This window comes from Euprymna scolopes, chromosome 28, assembly GCF_053919585.1.
Source record: "Euprymna scolopes isolate OS-2025 chromosome 28, ASM5391958v1, whole genome shotgun sequence".
Classification (NCBI taxonomy): domain Eukaryota; kingdom Metazoa; phylum Mollusca; class Cephalopoda; order Sepiida; family Sepiolidae; genus Euprymna; species Euprymna scolopes.
Window position 1 is genome coordinate 627,501 of NC_136509.1, and position 23,233 is coordinate 650,733.

The window sequence follows — 23,233 nt, forward strand, 5'->3', positions numbered from 1 at the left end:
AACTTGATTTGAGCCCAAAAGAATAAATGTTAAGTGGTCATAATAGGGGTCAAAGTTTTAAAAAAATTGATCTCTGCGGTCTCTTCCAAATTACTCAGACAATTTCTGGTCTAAACATTTGAACTTTGACATAAAGAGTATTCAGAGATAGGGCAAGCTTTTTAATGGGCTTGGGACGAAAATTTGTAGTTACCAATATATAAATGTATGCATGTATGTTTTCATATCTGCCTAAAACTTTCGACAAAGGCGAAGGATTTTCACAAGCTTACTATCGTTTTAAAGCTCGACCCTTCAGACGACAAATACCGAAAAATTGGCTAAAAACATTAATATCTTCACCCTCAACTGGGAACTTTTCTGCAAGGATGGGTCGCTTTTTGCACCGATATTTTCGAAAGTCATCCCCTCTTTTTAATTGTCTAGCTTTAATTTAAACCTACGTCACTTCCGGGTTGGCGGTGGTTGTAGTAGAAAAGACGTAATTTTTCTCCGTTCTTTTCCTCTTTCGCGGCACGGCTTCGAGACTTCCTTCCTGCTACCACTTTTTTGGGGGGGCTCAACACACACCTCCAAAAACCTGGGTAACGCCAGGCACCCATGCTAGTATCTATAAAAGTTAAAGTGTCTGTCTGTCTGTGTGTGTCTGTGTGTGTACATTTCCCTACACAATAACTCTGTCAATTTTAAGTCTACAGACTCCAAATTTGATACACAGGGTATTGAGATTTGGAAAAATCTTAGTAATTCGTTTTCTGTCAGAAATTTGGGTGTTCAGGGGTCAAAGTTCAACGATTTGACCTTTGAGAACTCTACCAAACTCCTCCGGTAATTTTGGGTATAGACACTTGAAATTTTAGATATAGGTTCCTTAGACATGGATCTAACTTGATAACTTTATTTGCACCCAAAACAATAAATATTAAGGGGTCACAATAGGAGTCGAAGTTTGTTTAAAAATTGACCTCTACGGTATCTCCAAATTATTCAGACAATTTCTGGTCTAAACATTTGAAATTTTACATAAAGGGTATTCAGAGATAGGGCAAGCTTTTTAATCGGTTTGGGTCGAGAATCTGAGCTACATATATATAAATGTATGCATGTGTGTCCGCATGTCTGCCTAAAACTTTCGACAGAGGAAACGGATTTTCACAAGATCAGTATTGATAAAATTAGCTAAAAACATTAATATCTTTACCCTCAACTGGGCACTTTTCTACGGGGAGAGGTCGCTTTTCCGCCGATATTTTCGAAAGTCATCCCCTCTTTTCGATTGTCTAGCCTTAATTTAAATCTATGTCACTACCGGTTTGGCGGTGGTCCTAACAGCAAAGACGTCACGTTTTCACCGTTCTTTTCCTCCTTCATGGTACGGGTTCGAGCCTCCCTTCCTACTATCACTTTTTTTTTTGCTCAACATACACCTCAAAACACCCGGGCAACGCCGGGCTGAAATGCTAGTTTAAATTAAATCTGGCAGAGCAACGAAATGTAACTTAAAATAGAAGTGTGAGACATCGAAAAAAAATATATTTAACATTTAAGTGTGAAAATTCAATAAAAATATTATTTCAAATTTAAGTGATCGAATCACGTGATATTAAAAATATAAGTTTGATCAATTGACAAAATGAGGTTTGACACTTACGCGCTACACATCGAAAAAATGTCATTTGAGATTTACCATTACAAATTGATTAATATCTAATTTGAAAGTTAATTGTTACACATCGTTAAAAATTATATTTTAAATTTTAGTGTGATAGTTCAGCAAAATTGTATTTCAAATGTTATTCAAAATAAAAATTTAATAAATGTCTAAAAATGCTATTTCAAATCTGAATATTATAAAGCGATAAAAATATTATTTCAAACTTAGTGTGATTTTTTTTTCACCCCAAACAAGGCAAATTGCCACTTTGGTGTAGGGGGCTACTATCAGGGGCAAGAACTACTGGGGTACTATGTAGGGATTTGGGCAGCAAGATGTTGGTTCACGTTACACTTGAACTTCTGCACGCCAGTACTGTTGGGGAAGCAGGGACCTGAAATGGAATTCCAAAGTCTAGCGGTTTTGGGGAAGAAAATATTGAAGTAGAAAGATCTTTTACATCTAGGGATCTCTACAGTGTGGTGGTGGGATTTAGCAGTCTGTCGGGTTTGTCGAGGGTGCTCACGTCGTGGGGGCACAAGTGATTGCAGTTCGTCAGAGAATTCACAACTAAAATACTTGTAGAACAGGCAGAGGGACGCCACATTTCGTCCATGTGACAGAGGCTGTAGCTTAGATGCCAGTTCGGCGCCTATGAGATTTGCGACCCTCTTTTGAACCTTGTCTAGGAGCGAGAGACTAGTAGCAGATGCACCAGCCCAAATGTGACAGCAGTACTCCATACATGAGCGAATGGTGGCCTTATAGAGGTACAGAATACTTTCGGGTGTTAGTAGTTGACTAGCACGGTAGAGAGAGCCCACCTTTCTTGCAGCGGCCCTGGCAATGCCTTCAATGTAATTGTTCCAACTCATGTTTCCTGTGAACGTTAGGCCAAGGAGTTTGAAAGATGTACTCTCAGATAAAGAGTCGTTGGGCATTGCTATAGGTGGTAGAGAGGGTTTCTTGTAATTATTGAATGAAACTAGTTTAGTCTTGGCGGCATTGAATGTGACCATCCATTTTTGTCCCCATTCCACTACAGATTGGAGGTCTTCCTCTAGTGTTTCTGCCATTTCTTTAAAAATGTGTTCATTCGTCTTCCTGTCGTGCCTGTTATAGAGTGTAGTGTCATCAGCATATATACCCATCTCAGAGGCAATTTTGTCGGGGATGTCATTTATGAATATCAGGAACAGTAGAGGTCCAAGAATATACCCCTGGGGCACTCCCGCATTTATATCATATTGTTTAGATGTACGACCGTCGAGGACAACCTGGATTTTTCTCTTATCTAAGAAGGATTTAATTATGTTAAGTATTCTACCAGTGATACCGTATGATCTAATTTTCCTGAGAAGACCCTCATGTCATACCCTGTCAAAAGCCTTAGATATATCTAGCGCTACCGCTCTGCCCTCCCCCGCTTTGTCCAGTGAATGGTATATACGTTCAGAGATTACAGTTAGGATGTCTGCTGTGGAACGGGCTTGTCTAAATCCATATTGTTTGTCAGTCAGAAGTTTAGTATCTGTAAAGTGATGGAATAGAGCATGGTTGATTAAGGTCTCAAATATTTTGGCAAAAAGTGGGCGGAGGCTAATGGGGCGATAATTTGATGGGTCAGTCCTTTCGCCAGAATTCTTGAAGCAGTTTTCCAACAGCCCGGAAAGCAAGCTTCATTAGGGCATTTGTTGTAGAGTTTGCAAAGAACTGAAGCTACTTCGGATGGGCATTTTTTTTTTTTTTGATAGCACAGCTGGGATGAGATCGGGTCCACATGCTTTTGAAGTGTCAAGGATTTTTATGATAGCATGCACCTGAGCAGGGGTGATTTTCAGATCGTCTAGCGTGGCGTCTGTCCGCATAGGAAAGTCAGATAGGGGGTGGTTGGAAGGGTCCATTGCGGAGTTTGAGGCAAACCGACTGGCAAGCATGTTAGCCTTCTCGGTTGCTGAGCAAACAACCTCGTGATTGTTGGTTCGTGGGGGAATTGTTGATTGCCCATTATTTACTACACTGTTGCAGATTTTCCAGAAGTCACGAGTTCCTAGTTTTTGTGCTTCGATGCGTTTTTTAGTGGTTTCTCTCTTAGCTGTCGCTATTTCTTTCTTAACGTTACTTCTAGCTTCTATATACTTCAGTCTGTTTGAACTGGACTTATGTCGGTTAAATCTGCGGTATGCATGCTGCTTTTGAGCAATGGCAGTTGCGCAAGTCGAAGTAAACCATTGGGGAGAGTGGGGCTTACTATAAAATTTCCGTATGGGAACATACGCTTCGATTGCAGTTTTGAACCAGTCAGTGGTCTCGTTTGCACACTGTTCAGCAGGGAGAGAAAAAATATTTCCCCATGGGGCATCTCTGATTAGCTCCCTGGTGGCTTCCTAGTCAGCCTTTTTATAATATCTCGTTGTTTTGAGCACTGGCTCTTCAGTTTTGGCTTTAGAGTTTAGGGTGATTTCAACCATTATCACCGCATGATCAGCGTTCCCAAGTGGGCTGTTGGCATTCGTTATACAATCATTAGCAACTGTGGCCAAAAACAGATCTAAAAGTGATGCGTGTTGTTCTTCCTGGTCAGGGAAACGGCTTGGAAACGTAACAATTTGTGATAGAGAGTGAGATATAGAGAAGCTATGAGTTGTGCTGCCCGCTGCATCTGTGTAAGTAGAGAATCCAAGCCAGTTTTTGTGATGGACATTAAAGTCACCAAATACATGTACTTGTGCGCTAGTGTCGATGGAGAGTGCTGTGTCTATGCTGTCAGTGACTTTGTTTATTATGGTACAGTTTTGGGTCGAGGGAGAGCGGTAGAGAAAGTAAAAGTAGCTAATGTTGTGTTGCATGATTAGTCTAAAGCACATAAAGGTTTGATAATCCGATTCTAGGTTAGTCAAGGGAAGGTATTACGAATTTAAACTTCAAGTCCGTGCATGTGTCTGTCAGAGTCCTTACGGCAGAGTGGGAGATATCCAGGCATGTCAAAGTAGTTAGAGGGGATGGAGGAGTGTAGGTTAGTCTCACTTAGTGCTAAGATATCCGGGGTATTTGTTAGGAGAAATGCTTCAACATCCGCTAAATTAGTTCTAAGCCCACAGATATTTGTGAATGCAGGCCTCAAGGGCGGAGGCATGTTGGTTTTGTTTGACTCTAAGCCTGGTTTAATCTTATTTTTAGATTGTACTGTCATCATATATGTTTTTACGAGTTTCAGTTAGGTAAGGGGGAGCTGAACAGGAGGTTATGCAGAGTATCATAAATGCATCACAAGTAGACCATCGGCTGACCTTTCTTCAACTAGGACTGTGGCCTCAGGAAAGCCCACCGGGGATGAGTGTAGGGACCCTTTCCGTGCGCGACATGGCACTACAAACATCCCGATATTATACAACTGTTGATAGAGCAGCCGCTCTAAGCGTTACCAAAGAGTTAGGGCTCCTGTACTACCAGTCGGAAACAGCAGCCAGTAACTGTCAATCCTGTACCCTCAACCCATCAGAGGAAGGTCAACCTAATCTAATTGCTCAGGCATATCTGGTACTCAAGCACTCTCAAGTGCCCAGTTTTAGGGGTGGGGTGTGTCGGGAGTTGGGAAACGGCGTTCATTGTCCTCGACGAGAAACAAGATCTACCACTGGGTGTTTCTGTCGAATGACTGTGATAGTGTCTCTGCGCCTGGTTAATAGGCAAAGAAGGAGTATGGAAGCCGGGCGATAGACAGAACCTATCTACTCCTTAAGCAATTTAGGTTTGCAAACCGGTAATTTGTTTGAGTCATCAGCTCTAGGAAGGCCTCCATCCCCTTTGGTTTAGTTTCAGAGTTTTCCTTCTCCTAGACGTATGATCTGGAAAGATCTACTGGGTTCGTCAGCACGGAGAGGGTTTGCTCCGCGCCTGGGTTCTAATCCAGGTATTTCTGTGACCCCGCGTGGTTAGTTAATGTTACTGGGTTAGTTTGTTGAGGTTATATATCTGCTGAATAGTTACACTCCTCAAAGTGAATTAGGGACATTGCTATTTCATTATTCCTGGATAAAGGGGATGAGTAGAGTCATGCAGTGTAAGCGACTATGATTGTAAGAGGCTTGTTAGAAAGGAGATAATGTGGTTTGAGGCGTTCCCTTTATATATTCTTTTATTTTATTCGTGTTAGCTCAGGTCTAGGATAACATTAAAGTGTGAGTAGGTGTTAAGAATTGAACTACGAGTTGTGGCCAAACTATATTTTAGATGTCAGGAGGGCTTGAGATGCGAGTGCAATATAGTACGGATAAAACAGTAAGTTTTGAGTCATGTGTAATTAGGTAAATAGATATATGTGCAAGTAGTAGATGCGAATAAAGTTGAAGGTGATGGATCGACAACATTCTATTATGTATTTTATCGAAAAAAATTGGCATATAAAATCGAACTATAATGAGTGCATGTAATTGTATTTAAAATTTTAATGTGATAAATCGGCAAAAAATACATTCTAAATTTAAATGTTACAATCGATAGCAATGTTATTTCATTTTTAAGTGTTACATATCGATAAACATTATGTTTCTAATTAAAGTTTGACTAATCGACAAAAATGGCATTGCAAAATTTAGTGTTACAGATTGATACAAATAATATTTTGAAATCCAAGTCTGAGAGATAAACAAAATTGCAATTTTGAATTTAAGTGTGACAGTTTTATAAAATATATTTATAAAATATCGGTAAGAAATTTGTTTCACATTTTGTGATAGTTGAACACAAAATGTGTGACAGTTGGACAAGATATTATTTAAATTTAGGTGTAACAGATCAGTAAAATATTTCAAATTTATGTTTGATCAATCGACAAAAAAATCGTTAAGTTTTAAGCGTTACAGATGGAATAAAATGACATTTTAAATGATACAATTAGAGTAAAAATTAATGCTTACCAAATTAAATATGACATTTCAAATTTATGGTGTCGGTTGATAATAGTGCTATTTCAAATTTAAGAGTTACAGTAGAAGCAAAAATTTATTATAATACTAGCAGTTAAGTTTTCTCGGATCCTATGTACTGGCCATAACTGGTTCTATGTGTAAATACACTTTATGTAAAATTTCAAATGTTTAGACCAAAAATTGGCTGAGTAATTTTGTAGAGATCGCAGAGGTAATTTTTTTTTTAAATTTGATTCCAATTTTGATCACTTAACATTTATTGTTTTGGGTTAAAATAAAATTAAAAATTTGATTTATGTCCAAGCAAAAATTTCAAATGTTTAGACCCAAAATTGGCGAAGGAGTTTGGTAGAGTTTTCAAAGTTCAAATCGTTTAACTTTGACCCCTTGACAGCCAAGTTTCTGGCCGAAAACCGATTAAAAAGATGTCCCCAAATCTCAATTACCCTTATGTCAAATTACGAGTCTGTAGACTAAAAATTGACAGAGTAGTTTGATAGGGAAATCTACGCACACAGACACACAGAGACAATTTTACTTTTACAGATCTTATATATATATATATATGTGTGTGTGTGTGTGTGGCGCGCGTGTGTGTGTATGCGTGTGTGTGTGTGTGTGAGTGTGCAATTTTACAAAATTTTCACCACTCACGATTACTACGCTGCTGTCTTTGTGCCCACCGTACACTCATTAACTCGTATCTGAGTGGCTATGTTTCGAACCTTGTTAAATAGTGACTCGCTTGTTTATATATATATATATATATATATATATATATATATATATATATATATATATATATATATATATATATATAGTAATTTATAAAATATATATGGCAATTAAGCTACACTGAATATTCTGCGTTTCATCCACTGTAGGATTCGTCAGGCTTATGCGCGAATTTTGTGGTTGCTTCTTGTTTTTATATATGTTGAGGATTTCTAGTTAGCCAATCAGCTTTCTAGTATCCACCGCGCCCCCTCCTATCAGCCAATGGGCATGCATTTTATCGAACAAAGGATATGTTTTAGAACTAGGTTAGTGGTTTAAGGTGGATCTTTCCCTCCTTTTTATATATATATATATATATGAATATACCTATGTGTATTTTTTTTATATTAATATACCTATGTGTACACACACATGCACACACACACACATATATATATATATATATATATATATATATATATATATATATATATATATATATATATATGTATGCGCGGTGGATACTAGAAAGCTGATTGGCAAACTAGAAATTCTCAACATATATAAAAACAAGAAGCAACCACAAAATTCGCGCATAAGCCTGACGAATCCTACAGTGGATGAAACGCAGAATATTCAGTGTAGCTTAATCGCCATATATATTTTATAAATTACTAACTAGCTCTACCTACGTATTGAGCACTTTTGAAGTAAATACTTAAAGTTTACGCATAAATCTATACTTTCGTATATTAAATTGGTGTGAGTAAATGAAGTAGTTATATATATATATATATATATATATATATATACACACTATTATAAATTTTCGTACAGTCTGTCAGTCTCTCTCTCTCTCTCTCTCTCTCTCTCTCTCTCTCTCTCTCTCTCTCTCTCTCTCTCTCTCTCTCTCTCTCTGTGTGACGCGGTTTATCTCAGCCTACAGGCAATCCACCCAGGCAAGTAAGGAACCGAAATGAAGCTTATGACCCAGCGGGTGTTTTAGTTATATTTATATCCATGTTTGGTGTATAGAAATGCAAAAGAATAACAATTTACTAAACAACGTTTTATTTACTGGATACTTTTTCGATATTCACCGGAAGTTATTATCTCCCTTAGTAAGTTCGATTTACTGTGTGTGAGTGTGTGAATGAGTGCGTGAGTGAGTGAGTGAGTGAGTGAGTGAGACAGAGAGAGAGACAGGCAGGCAGGCAGGCAGGCAGGCGGTTCGAAATGAAGCTTATGGCCCAGCGGATGTTTTAGTGATATTTATATCCATGTTTGGTTTATGGAAATGCAAAAAAAAATAACGATTTACTAAACAACGTTATATTTACTGGATATTTTTCCGGTACAAGGACTCAAGTTTAAACAGCTGGGCAAACATGGGTGCTTGTATATATATATATATATATATATATATATATATATATATATATATATATATATATATATATATATATATATATATATATATATATAAACAAGCGAGTCACTATTTATGAAGGTTCGAAAGCCAATCGAAGATAAGAGTTAATGAGTGTACGGTGGTCACTAAGACAGTAGCGTAGTGATTGTTAGCGATGGAAATTGTGTAGACTTAGAATATTTAAGGGTATGATAAAAGTTTGGTTATAGATGTGGTAAAATTAACCAATCACAATTTGCTCCATTGAACCATGTGTGTGTGTGCTGTAGTACATGGCACACTTTTGATAGCTATTGATGTCTGGCTTAGATATTTCTAGTATGCTCAATTTTATATTGTAGAGATTACGTCCAGACACAATTTGTATGTTGTTTTTATAATATCATCGACTAGAATTTTTAATTTTGCCAAAGAAGTTATGTTATCGTTTGAATTGCTTACTATCCTCACCGCTTGATCACTTGTCACTAAACATAATTAAAACATCTATCATGACCTTAGAACTAATTGAATTAAGGTCATAACTTCGGAAATACTGCATACAATATGGAAAAGTAAGACTGAGGTAAGATTTTGCGTCATCAGTACGTTGTCAGAAGGAAGTATGCAATCTCACGATTGACTTATTAGTTTTACAAGTTTGAAAATGTCGTACACACGATATTTGAAAGAATTGACGAATTATGCAAAAAGAGCCGAACAATTATAAATCTTGAATTCCTGTCGAGAATTTCCAAATATTTCTTTTCAATGTTTGCTTTTGTTTTTTAGGAAACAGGAAGGTTGCTATTCAAGGCGATCAAAGACGGTGACATTTACAAAGTCCAGCGATTGATGTGCCAGAATTTCATCGGCCTTCGAGACAAATGCGGGCGAAATGTCATACACATCGCCATTTTGTACAAACAAACTGCAATTCTTCGGTATTTAGTTGATTCATACTCGATTTTATTGCACAAAGCCGATAATGTAAGTCGATTTTTTTCAATTTCTGCACCTACTTCCTGTTTTTCTTTACTTTTTCTTTTCCAAATAATATTAAAATTTTATTAAATTTGTAAATTAACCCCCTTAACTAAACATCCATTCCCTGTCCAATAATAAGATTCTGCTATTTAAGCGATGTGCAAATGCACTGAAAGACTTAACGAAAAGACGAAAATAAAACAAAAAGTATATTGTAGAACTTCGATTAGGAGGTGAATTTATTTTATGTATTTAAAGTAAAATAGCCCGGAAATGAGGGGCTATTTTAACATTTTTAGGGTATTTAATTAAATTGCAAGGTTGTAAAACCACACACATAAATGTTTCGTACTCAGTAATACTACGTTATTACTTTTCTTTTTAAATTTTAATCCATTTAATCTTCAAAAGATCAAAATGGGGAACTTTTATATATTATGAAAGCTCATTTTTCGTTTTTTAATATTAACATTTTATGGATAGCATGCCAAGAATAAACTATTTAAAAATTAAGAACTTTTATATTCATAAATACTCCCGACAAATCAGATGAAGAGAAAAATCCCATTTCTTCAGTGTAAAAGTTCTCAGATGTCAAAAAGATTTAATAGTTTCTTTCCGCGGACTTTAGGAGCTTCCTTTGTGTTTCATGTTTCTCCAAATGTACCAAAATGTAGTAATTGAAAATACGATATATTTCAAGTTTTAAGAGTTTCTCTGACTACATAACATTCTCGGAGGTGGGTGAACTTAGAGGGTTCAGAACGACTCGCATTGTCTTCTCCATAAAATTTTTCCTATTAATACACTTCTAGTTTTATATATATATATATATATATATATATATATATATATATATATATATATATATATATATATATATATATATATATAACATTTAATTATATTCTTTTCTTATTTGGGTCAGTATGGAAGTTCCGTGTGGTATGATATTTCCGGAATATCATCCTGCCTTTGATATGTGCTCAACTTTATTTCAAACCTATATTTGGAGGCTGTTGTAAAAGATATTATTGTACATGATTTTAAAATAAGAAAGGTAAAGTAATTTTATGAACAGTTACTGTTGGTCTTCTTGACACACAAATGTGATTGTTTCTCACGTTTTATGTTAGCCTGGGAACACTGAAATTATGTTAGTGCAAGATTTTAGAATGTGATTAGGTATAAATAGAATGTTTTACAAACGTACTTTTTAATACATTTTGTTTTTCTTGTTTGACATTTCAGTCAGGACGGACGCCGATTCATTACATTTACGTTCAATACGAAGACGATCTCAGTATGCACGCCTTTATTAAATTATATGGAGCCAATTCCAACCATAAAGACAACGTGAGTTGAATCTGTTTTTATCAAACGAAATTTAGGGGAATTAAGAAAACAAATAACAAATTTGACAACCTTCGCTTTCATCTATTTTTAGAATGAAATTTTTTATTTGTTTTTTTTTTTCGTTCAGTTTCGTTATATAGATTACAAAAATTGTAAATAATAATAATAATGATAATAATATACGTAATTATTCTCTCTTTTATTATTATCACGTACAACTGATTAAGCATCTTCTCCTTTGCTCATAGAATTAAATTTACATACTTGATTATTGGAGCGGGCCGGACACTCGTATGTTCATTTTTATTATATAGATTAGAAAAATTGTAAATAATAATAATAATAATAATAATAATAATAATAATAATAATAATAATAATAATAATTATTATTATTATTATTATTATTATTATTATTATTATTATTATTATTATTATTATTATTATCAGAGTGCTTGCGTTGAATTACCTATTATGTATTCTTTGTTCTTCGTAATTCCTTCGTCTTTGTAAGTTAATTCGTTTAATGTTATTTCTAATTCTTCTTCATTGTTGTTGTTGTTGATTGCAGCGGGGGAAGACGGCAGAAGATTATCATAATTGTTCCTGTGCTGTTCACTTGGCGTGTATCAAGAAAGCTATAGAAGAATTCGACCTGGAAGTCTTTTTGGAAGAAACGGATTTTGAAGAAGTTTTCTTTGCTGCTATAAAAGTGAGTCAAAAGTGTTCAACCTCATCGCATCATCAATCCTTTCACTAGTAAAGTAGAAAGTGTATAGATTGACCGCATTTGTTTTGGCTTTGAAAATATTTTATGAGCTAACGAGAATTTGAAAATATAGGAGAGCAGAGGGAAGAAGAGAGTAAAGAGAGACAGACATAATCAAGAGTAGTTGTTTAAAGAAAAGCAAAGAAAGAAAATGGTGCGACTAATGCAAAAAAAAAATAATAATAACTTCGTTAAGGTTGGATATTCTTAAATGAAATCATAAAAGAAACCCCTTACAGAAAAACAAACAATATCAATTATTATATATTAATACTAGCAGGCCGTCCAGTGTTGCCCGGTCGTATAATACGATTAAACATGATATTTTAATTTATGCAGATTGCGTATGTATTATTATTATAGAATTAATTCTCTATTGATTATTATATGTTAGGAGGAATAATTTACCTGGTAGACTAATTCGCAAAAAAAAAAAAAATTAATAATAATAATAATAATAATAATAATAATAATAATAATAATAATAATAATAATATGTCGTTCATCAAATACCGTATGTGTTTGTTTACAATATCACGTCAGCTGATATTTGGGCTTGACGATCTTAAACTTAGTCTTTCTTCTCTTATAGATAAAAAGAAAATTTTTACTGAGGAATATTTTACGTTACATCAACCAAGGTTACACCGGTGTAACCTAAAATATCCCCTTGTAAAAATTCTTTTTTATCTTTAACAGAAGAAAGACTATTTTTAAGATCGGATTTTTTCGATTTTCGATATTTATCGGATGAATTTCTGTACAAAACATATCTAAGAACACTGACAGACATATAAATTACCTTTGTGTGTAATTTGCAAAAGATAGGCTCAGCGGAGGAAAGAACTCACATACACACATACAAAGTGAGTTTTATATCATAATAGAGATAGAGGCAGATTTCTACGCTAACATTTTTCTCATAATTTTTAAATTTATACTTAAGTGAATAGGCTATAGACTAGCAAATAATTCTACCAATAATAATATGTAATATATTACATGTAGACCCCAACACGTTGTAGCAGAGTACGTCGCAAGGAACAGAAGACAAGTAATAACATTTATTTCCTCATTCTCCCGCCACGTGTGACTTCTAGTTATGACTGCGCCGTCACCCACGCGTCTGTGATCCTCCTTCTCTCTAACCTCTTTTCTTTTTATAGTGTTTTGTCTTACAGTGACGTTATTTCGCATTTCGTGTGCATTTGCATACGCGCACCCGCACTCTGTTACAAATATATTCAATAAACACAAAAAATATGAAACAGTTTTGAAAATTCATGAACATGATAATTAAATAACATTCAATCAGAATTAAGAAATAGCTCACTCCTTACACAAGTATCTACTTGTATAAAAGTTGGATGTATTCTGAGATAAGGTACTCTTGCAACTACCACATCTTAAGAGGTACCGATCAAAGCACCCTTTCCTACATTTAAAGATTACTAAATCGATTTTGCAATCTAGTGGGCGTTGAAGAGTCGTTACTAGGCTTCTTTACTCTATCGATATTTTTAGTTTCCCCCTGAGTGAACATAATAAAGGTATCTTCTTCATGGACATAATCTAGCAGCCCAGAGACTATAATCAAGAAGAACCTTCTTCAGCCATGCCAAACCCCTAACAACATCTGAGGAAGAGATTAGACTACAGTTATAGACCAGGTGGCTAAATAATAGCCTTTCTCTTATTGACATGGAATCTCTCCCTTATGAATCTTGATTTCAGTAGAAAACACTCAACCGTCTGAGAACAGGAATGAGGTGATCAAAAGTTGCTATGACCAGAAGGGGCTACAAAACTGACCCATCCGTCTGTGAATGCGGATAGGAGGACCATACGATGCAACACTGCCTTGTGTGCTCTCCAGTGCTTCACCAGTGCAACTTGAAAGACCTTACATAATATAATAATGATGCAAATATCTGCATAAAATGTGAGTAACATGCTTCACAGACGCAACGAAGAACATAGTAGATGTTTGATGGGGCTAATAGGTTTACAGCAAAGCCTCGTTTAGTTCCAATCACACTAAATAATTTTCCTTTTTTTTCTTTTATATACCTGAAACTAAATGAAACTTCTACGAAAAAAAATTATTTCAAGAAATTTCTCTCCATGGAATACAATAACACCGGGTTACTTCACAGTTGATTATAATATTGTCGATATCAAGTCCATTATTAGCAAATTTCTGTCGGCCTGTCCGACTAAATAATCAAATTCTAACCATTACTCTAAAGAAAATAAAAATTGCGCGAAATATTTTGTATATATAGGATCACATTCGTGTCTAGAACTATTAGAATTTTTAAAAGTATCTGGATTTTCACGAAGGACTTACAGCTCCTATTTACCCTCTTTGTATAAAACGAAATTAAACTAAGAAGTGGGTGAATAGAAACGGAAACAAGAAGGTGATGAATAGAAATGAAAGCAACGATTGTTTTACTTTTAATATATCTTTTAACATTTCCCATTTACAATAGAATGATAAAAATGAATAATCTTACATTTATTCGTTGGGTAGATATTATAAATGAAAACTTATAAACGAAAATTAAATATCGTTTCAATGTTTATATTCAAACTCACAGAAACCTAAGTATTATCTATTACGAAAACCCTATGAAAAAATACCGGAACAACTAGGAGATGATTTGAGGAAATATGTCCAATGTTTTTCACCGATTTCATTACTGATGAGGATAAAATTTACCGACGCAAGTCGCATTACATATTAATGATTTTTGAAATGGGAAACACGGCCAGTCATTGGACTGTTTATTTTTTGTATAAGTTACTGGCATTTCTTACCTCTTACGAATAGCAGCTCTAGTGAAGATGTTTGCCCACACGAGGACTAATTAGACTTCTGGGCCTATTAATTCGAGCGGAACTTTTAAGAGCTTCACACGGAGACCCTTTGGAATTTTCAAGGCAGATAGAGAGCTTTATAATACACACAAAAAAGATGTTAACACACTTTCCTACCCTGTCAACTTGACACAGAACAAGGCCATCTAAACTTGTAGATAAACTGCTCTAAGATAAGACTTTCAGTATCCGACTTTTATTGCTATTACTTACTTTCTTCACTGTTGTAAGTTTCAATAACCTACACCCAGCAATGTAAGTCATTTAAATATAGATAATTTTACATTTATAGAAGGATCTGTGTTCTTTTCTTTGTCAACCCTTTGTTATGCATTATTATAGAAAATACTCTTACGATTTGTGATTAGCTCCTATTTTATCGATTCCGTCAACTAGTCAACTAGTTCGAAAATCAGCCGGAATTTAGCGATGTTTAGAGTCAATCCGACGACTTTAGTAAGGGTGTCGTTTTGAGTAAATATTAAAAATGAAGGGCATTATATTTGTGCTATTTTTTATTTATAAAAATAGGCGAACTGTATTATTGTGTAACCATGCAGTACCTCGTTCGAAATGGCCGCCAACCCCAACGCAGTGTGCCTTATCTTATTCTCCTTCAACTTCCCTACTACAAGTTCTGGCCGTGTCGTCCTCTCTCACAGGTTTGCGAATACGGAGAAGGTGAGGACAGGATAAAAATAAACAACGCCAGAGAAACAAAAGAAAACACGAACTCCGATATCAGTTGCACCCTGGGTGGATGGATGATGTCATTGACCCTTTAAACGCTAACGTCCACACCTTAGTCATCTGTCGAAGCCTCTTCATCATCAGTTAACGTCATCGTGATCTCTTCCGAGCTACAACCTGCCTTCAACTCTTCCAAACTGACAAATTATTTTTACTGACGAAAACCCAAAACTGTCCGTAAACAATCCCTAAGCGTCATAAATCGTCGTAAACCGTCGCAGAACTCATTGCCGCTCCTAAAACAACCTGTAAACTGTCCGATGTGTTTTTTCTCCAGTTTCTGCTACGTCCTTATTAATAATCCTATTACATATGCCTTTGTGTGTGTTTGTGAACCATTTTCCCCATTGTCTTTCTACTAATCTCACTTTCTGTATCTTCGTTCTGCTTATCAACTTATTTCCTCTTTTTGTTTCCTCTTTGTTTTTACTTCCTAACACTTTTGCAGAATGTCAATAGTATCACATTATTAAAACTTCATCCAGATAATTATAATTTTATTTATAACTTTATTAACATATTTAAACAATAATAAACTTAAAATAAACATATTTCAGAAAGAATATATTTTTTAAATCTCTTTTTTTTCTATTCAAAATGTTTCTTTCTCGATGTAAGATTAAAAAACAGTAATTAGTTTTCTACAAAAAATATTTGTATTTTATTTAACGCAGATTTTTAAAAGCACGTTTTCTTTTTCATATTTGCGCCTTTTTAAGGATGGAAAAATGGCAGTTCTAGAAATACAAGTTCGAGGTTTGGAAGAGGTGGGCGGAGTCAGTAGATACAGCAGTCGGGCGCTCTTTGAATGTTTGGACAATAACCAAGAAAAATTAGCAAAATACCTCGTTATGAGAGGATTCCGTACAAACGTTTGGAAACAGGTATTGTGGCACTTTTTCTCATATTTGATTACATCAAAATTATCCATGTGATGTTTTTTACTTTTTTTTTTATTACTTATTGAGTAATGTCGACATGGTCTTTTTTACCCGTACACTTGTTTTTTATCTACCATGAGTACTCCACGGGTACCTTATTAGAAGAGCGATCACACAGGACTTAGTGTTCTCATGGTTTTGTAATTCCTGATCGTATTTTTTCTAAATTGTTTATATTTACATGCATTTCTTATTCCAAAACTAATTACAAACGCTAATGCTTCAAATCAACCCTAACTCTATATGTGAAATTACCACCAGAATTCCAAAGGCACATCTATATTTTATCTGTTCACTTTCTGTAAGTCAATGTTCCATAATTGTAATAAGTATGAAGAATTATCATAATTATTATTATTGTTGCTAGTAGAATATATGATGAACGAACATACACTGGCTCCAAAACATCAAGAAGAACGATGCCATAAGAAACGAACATATACTAAAATCACCCTTTAAAAAGTAAATGCCTGGAAGGGATGTCTCATAACAACAGCAGATACAACACTATTCACATAAGAGATGGTAATGTTTGGTAGGATGCTCTTATGAAACGAGACAAAATACTACACTAGACTCTCATAAAAAGGGAGGAAAGAACAGATATTACACTAGTCCGCACCCCCCCCCCCAAAAAAAAAAATGCAAAAGTAATTTATGGGTTGATAGTATCATTACAATAGAACATATACTACACTATGTCTCCTTCCCCCCTAAAAAATGGAATAATGCATGGGAGGATGGTTACATAATAGCAGAGAAGATACTACTCTACTCATCAAGTTGATCATTGAAAGATATGACATTAGTCTGAAGTAGTACATTAAATTGAATTGAGTATTAATAAAAGTAATAGTATAATTTCGACTTAGAGGCTGACAGATACCAAATCTACATTAGTAATATATTATAATTATTATAATCAACACTATTATTACTTACTTTGATAGTAATCTCGTTACGAAACTTCCGCGACTACAAAGGGATCTTCAAATTCCATGAACAATTCTTTTTCTTAGACTTGTTCGTCGGTGGAGCACAATACGGTGTGGACGCTTCTCAACTGGCTATAACATGGTCGTTTTCAAATCTAATGTAAATAAGTTCTTGTTGAGCCGTCCTCTTAAATAATCAAACTTTACGCAGGTTCCACCATTACTGATCATCACGGTGTTGTCTCATAGTCTACCCGACACTCGGTAACCCTTAAGCCTTGATAAACTGTGACCTCTAGTAAAAGAAAGGTGTGTGTGCCTATTTAATAAAACAAAACTTATAATCTACTGTTATTTTTGAACGCAAGTTTATAGAAATATGTTTTCGAAATGTAGTTTTAAAATAAACTCCACACGATCTTTCAAACTTCACTTCGAATTTTACTTCCGTAAAAATTGATTGATTTTGACCGACGAGCATTAATTATATTTGTTATATTTCAGTACGTACCATGTTCGTCGGATAATCCACTTTGTGGGATGATGGAGTGCGGCCACACGGTCACTTATTTCAAAGAACGAATCAAAGAATTGTGTATGTTTGACCTTCTCAAATTAGTGAACGATGTTGAATCGGGAAAGGTAAGTAGTCAAACAGTTGCTACCATGATATATCTACCCTCTCTGCTCTCTTCTCTCCCCCCCTTCTCTCTCTCTTTCCCTCACTCCATCTTTCTTTCTCTTGTTAATTTTACATATAATATTACCCAAATAATAATAATAATAATAATAATAATAATAATAATAATAATAATAACAATAATAATAATAATAATAATAATATGACTGAGCGGCATCTTCTAGGAAACTGTCTATCACCACTACTATTTACCATAATCACGATGCCATTTAACTACATAGTTAGGAAATATGAGGTCAGATATAAGTTAAAAACACAGAAAAAATACACCATAATATATATATATATATATATATATATATATATATATAGAGAGAGAGAGAGAGAGAGAGAGAGAGAGAGAGAGCAAAAATGGTAATTAGTAGAAACCTAAAGAAATGGCTCAATACTATTGCAGAGCAAATATATATATTTATTTATTTATTTTATTGCCGTTTTATCTGCTTAGTTACACGTCTCCACGTTAAAAAACGACCCTGGTGTCTAACTCTGTCCCGTGGGGAGGCATAGTAAATAGGTACACGTATTAACGATCCAGCAACTTCGTCAGACTTTAACAGAAGTGGTTATTATGATTTGGAAACACGATATAAGAAGAAGACGTAAAAGGGGGGGGGTCTCAATTCTCATTTGACAACATTTAATTTTTAGGATTTAATAATTAAATAAACATCGAAAAGGGGTGAAATGAAGTTTAAAAACTTCAGCCAAACACGATACGGATTGGAGTATTGGGAAAGGGGAGAGGGGAGGGAAAGAGGGAGGAAGAGATTAGAAAAGAAGAAAGGAGGGAAGGATGTAAGAAACGTAAGAGGCCGGGGTAAGGGGGGGGAGAAAGAGGTAAGGGCTGAATTGAAGTACAAGCAGAACAAGTAGGTAGCGATCACTAGTGGACTGTAGGGTTGTCGCGGTGTCATATGGAATTTGACAAGTTAAAGATTATGCCGATTTGTGGGCGGGGAGACGCGTTGTTCGCAATAACTAACATGCGTCCTCTTAAAGTAAGCTAAGTTACATCCAATTTAAGTGATTTACCTGGTCACGTTCAATGCCGCCAAGACTAAACTAGTCTCCTTCAATAAATACAAGAAACCTTCTCTACCAACAATAGCAATGGCCAACGACACTTTATCTGAGAGTACGTCTTTCAAACTCCTTGGCCTAACGTTCACAGGAAACATGAGTTAGAACAATTATATTGAAAGCATTGCCAGGGCCGCTGCAAAGAAAGTAGGCTCTCTCTACCGTGCTAGAAAATTACTAACACCCGAAAGTATCCTATACCTCTATAAGGCCACCATTCGCCCATGTATGGAGTATTGTTGTCATATTTGGGCTGGTGCATCTGCTACTAGTCTCTCGCTCCTAGACAAGGTTCAAAAGAAAGTCGCCAATCTGATAGGCCCTGAACTGGCATCTAAGTTGCCCCCATATAAAAAGGCATCATCCTCGGCTGATACCACACATTATAGCTGTGAAAATTCAATGATGACAGAAAGATGAAAGTATGAGATCACAAACCAAACTTTCGCTGGAAGAGTGTGAAAACTATTAGAACCTTGGGGGACTCATTGCCACTTCAATCCTAGTGAAGACTAATGATCGTTACTAACGAAAAATCAATGTTAAGTTAATGTTGCAATAACGCAAAGTTATTTGCAATTGTTATCTAAAAAAAAAAGTGAAAGTTGGGAGATTTGATGTTAATCAGATTCCAGGGTACATCGCTTGTTATTGTTAGTAAGCAATCACTGACGATGACTTCTGCGAAAACTCCTAGTGAATAAATAATAAAAAAAGATACTCAAATGAGATGATTTTCCTCTTTTCTTTTTGCTTTCAATCTTACCTGCATCGGCTGGAATAAATATAAGGGCGGGGCAAATATTAGAACTAATATGTTTTGTATTTCTGTCCTTATATATGATTAGACAATGTGATGCTATTTATGTAGTTTTAGATGATCTGGTGCTATTTTTGCAATTGAAATTATAAGTAATATATTTTAACATTTTTCTTATATATGTATTCAGTCCGCGTATGCTATGTTTGTATTTTTCACTGCTGAATGTCATCATGTGGTGATGAACTATACGAGGGGCGTTAAAGCAGTAATACCGCTGACCAAATTTTCAAAGTAGTAAAGCAACGAAACTTGCCACAGTTGCGCATTTCTCCTGTCGTCTTATGCAGCTCTGGAGACCGTTTTTGTAGATTCTGAAATTAGTCGAATCATTACGTGACATCTGAGAAACACTTTGCTTTCAAAAACAACTTCCTGGCTAGGAAAAGATGGAAGTCAAAAAGTGCAAATTCAAGAGAGTAGTAGAGGGGTAGGAATTTCATAGCCACACGCCCGTGCTTCTGATATGGTGACATGTGCGTTGTAGACCGGAGCGTTGCCTTGCAGGAGAATGATAACTTTGCTGATCTTGCCGGCTTCTTGATTTTGATATTTTCTCTTCATTTCCTCGTAAGTGAAGCATAATTAGCTCTTGTGGTACCATTTGCCAGAAAATTTGTTATCACTACCCCATTCTAGTCGTAGAAGACTGTGAGTATAACTTTGCACGCAAACTGTTACACGGTTGCCTTCTGTTAAGGTGGTAAATTCAAGTGCTTGTTACTGTATTGACGGATCTTTGATGTCTAGATCATAATGATAGACCAACGTTCCATCCTGAGAAATCAGTTTTTTGAAAAACTTTGACTCATCTTCCTCGCACATCAAATGCATTTTTGAGTACTCGAAGCGTTTCATTTCTGGAAAGAAATCATTAACCTGGGAATCCATCTTATGCATATGCAAATAATCATGAATGATAGTTTCCACAGACTCTATTAATTTTAACATCTAAGACTATTTGGCAAATAGTAACGCGTCGACCTTCTAAAATGGCAGTTTCAACTTGACTGACAGATGTTTTATCAATGGCAGAAAAAGGGTGACCAAATCTGGAAGCTGTTTCCACGAATTTCCTACCATGTTTGAATTCATGATGTTAGCGTTTTACAAGATCATACGATGGGCTATAATTACAATACGTTTCTTTCATTTCATCAGAACCCTGTGGTGTACGCTTTTTCAGACAAAAAAAAATCGGCTGCGTAACACTCAACAGGCTCCATTTCACACCAGATTACTCAGTAAAAACATCTGTAAGACAGAAAGTCCAATTAGTTCAAAGCTGTGATTTAGCAGATTACACATAGATATATAAATCATTGCACATGACAAATTTCAGCTAGATCAGACAACTAGAGGTGGATCAGAGTAATTACTTATCGAACGTCCCTCGTACACTTGAAATAATTTTCGGTTGCCCCTCTGTATATGCTATGTTTTATGTTATTATTTACTGCGGCTGTGTATATGAGACTTTAGACACACTGTCAAAACCAGAAATGAATTCAATTCAACAATATGTCTATACATATATCCGATCATTCTTCTCTTTACTTCTTAAAAATAATCGTCACTAGTGTATATTTATTTGCTTTTAATAAACCATGTTAAAGAAAAATGAAATATTTCTAACGGAATTTAATACTTTTTTACAAATTTATCTTTTCAGGTAAAAACCATTCACTGCTATGAAGATCCTCCAATTTATTGTCCTTGAACCATTTTATGATGAAAATGCAATCCAACCAAACTTTTCTCTGTATTTCTTTAATAATTGAAGAAAATTTTAATAAATGTTTATTTTTAGAAATAAAGAATGTTTCTAAATATTGCTACAAAATCTGAGATTTTTCAACGTCACAAAATTTCCAGGTGCAAATCAGTCGTTTCTATGAAGATTCCCGAGTTTGTAGTCTTTAAAGGATTCTACAATGAAGATGCAGGAGTAAACATTTTTTTTAACAATTGAAGAAAATTTTTTTAAATTCAATATTTGATTGAATTTAGCCTCAAAGTTTGTATATAACATTTTTATTTTAATAATTGAAGAAATTTTTTTAAATCAATATATCTTGGATTTAACATCCAATTTTGTCAATGTAACAATAAAAACAAATTTTCAGCGTAAGAAAAATTAGCAATATTTTCATAATCGCTAATATCTTATATTTCTATAAAGCCACCATTCGTCCATGCATGCAGTGCTGTTGCACCCTTTGCACTAGTGCACTAACCACTATCTCTCTCTTTTACAAGAAACAAAGAAAGAATCTCTAAGCTAATATTGCTTGCATTGTCTGTTGGGTTCCAGTTCAATCACATTGCGACTGAGTTGCATCTTCATGCCTATGTTAAAAGTACTTCACTTCGAACTCACTGGACTAGTACTCTCCAATGTAAATATTCTCGACTTACTGAACTAACAGCGAAATCCCTGTAGATGTCTTTAGATGCTTAAAGATTTTCTACTCTGATAACTTCTTTCCTTGGACTGATTGCCTTTGGAATTCCCTCCGTGTTCCTTGTTTCTTCGATCGTGCCAATATGCATAAAGGAGCTATATAAGCATTTTAAAAAGTAAGCAGCATAATAGTGAGCTGCCGAATGTAGAAGACTACAAAAACTAACAATTGTTTATGCCAACCTTAAGCTATATATGAAGGAAGGAGATAACTCTTTATTCTAGTAAAAATATTGTATATTGACGCAACTTTTTAACCAGATTAAATCGACATTTTGCTCCGCGTGTTTCTGCTATCTATGTAAAAAAGCGGGAAGATGCCGAAACGCTTGTTCTTTGCGATATTTAATTTATTGACTAGAAAATCATAATTTCTCGAGAAAAACATTGATTTTTAACTTTCCCATGACAAGAAATATTTAATTGATCTTCGTAAAAAAGTGAATGTTCATTTAAAAAAAAAATATATATATATATATATATATATATATATATATATATATGACCAAACAATGAGTATTTCTCTTTCAGTACTTTTTTGTATTGAAGAGTTGCTGTGTTTTGATTTAAACTCCGGTTCGTATTTATTCGACTTTTCTGTCTGTTTACGTATTTGTGCGTCGAGCAAAGGTAGGCTTGTCCGGTTCAAAAACTGTACCAGTGTCAAACATTGTAATTAATTTTTAAATAAAATATTTTTATAACTGAGTCGAATACTTTTAATTTATCATTTAATATAATGATAATCTTATTGTGTAATTTACTGTTAACGTAAACATATTCTGTTAGGTATTTTATTATTACATTTTCACCCGAAACAAGGCACATTGCCA

General features: G+C 34.9%; 1 protein-coding gene across 1 annotated transcript in view; it reads left to right on the top strand.

Moving 5' to 3' along the window:
• Positions 1 to 21,779, top strand: part of LOC145249341 (uncharacterized) — a 108,406-nt gene extending 86,627 nt beyond the window's left edge. The window contains exons 6-11 of the mRNA XM_080110918.1: positions 9,506 to 9,703; positions 10,952 to 11,056; positions 11,627 to 11,767; positions 16,177 to 16,341; positions 17,838 to 17,975; positions 21,609 to 21,779. Of these exons, the coding sequence (XP_079967044.1) occupies positions 9,506 to 9,703; positions 10,952 to 11,056; positions 11,627 to 11,767; positions 16,177 to 16,341; positions 17,838 to 17,975; positions 21,609 to 21,656 (795 nt within the window). The 3' untranslated portion in view covers positions 21,657 to 21,779. The remainder of the gene's footprint in view (positions 1 to 9,505; positions 9,704 to 10,951; positions 11,057 to 11,626; positions 11,768 to 16,176; positions 16,342 to 17,837; positions 17,976 to 21,608) is intronic.
• The last annotated feature ends 1,454 nt before the right edge of the window (positions 21,780 to 23,233 follow it).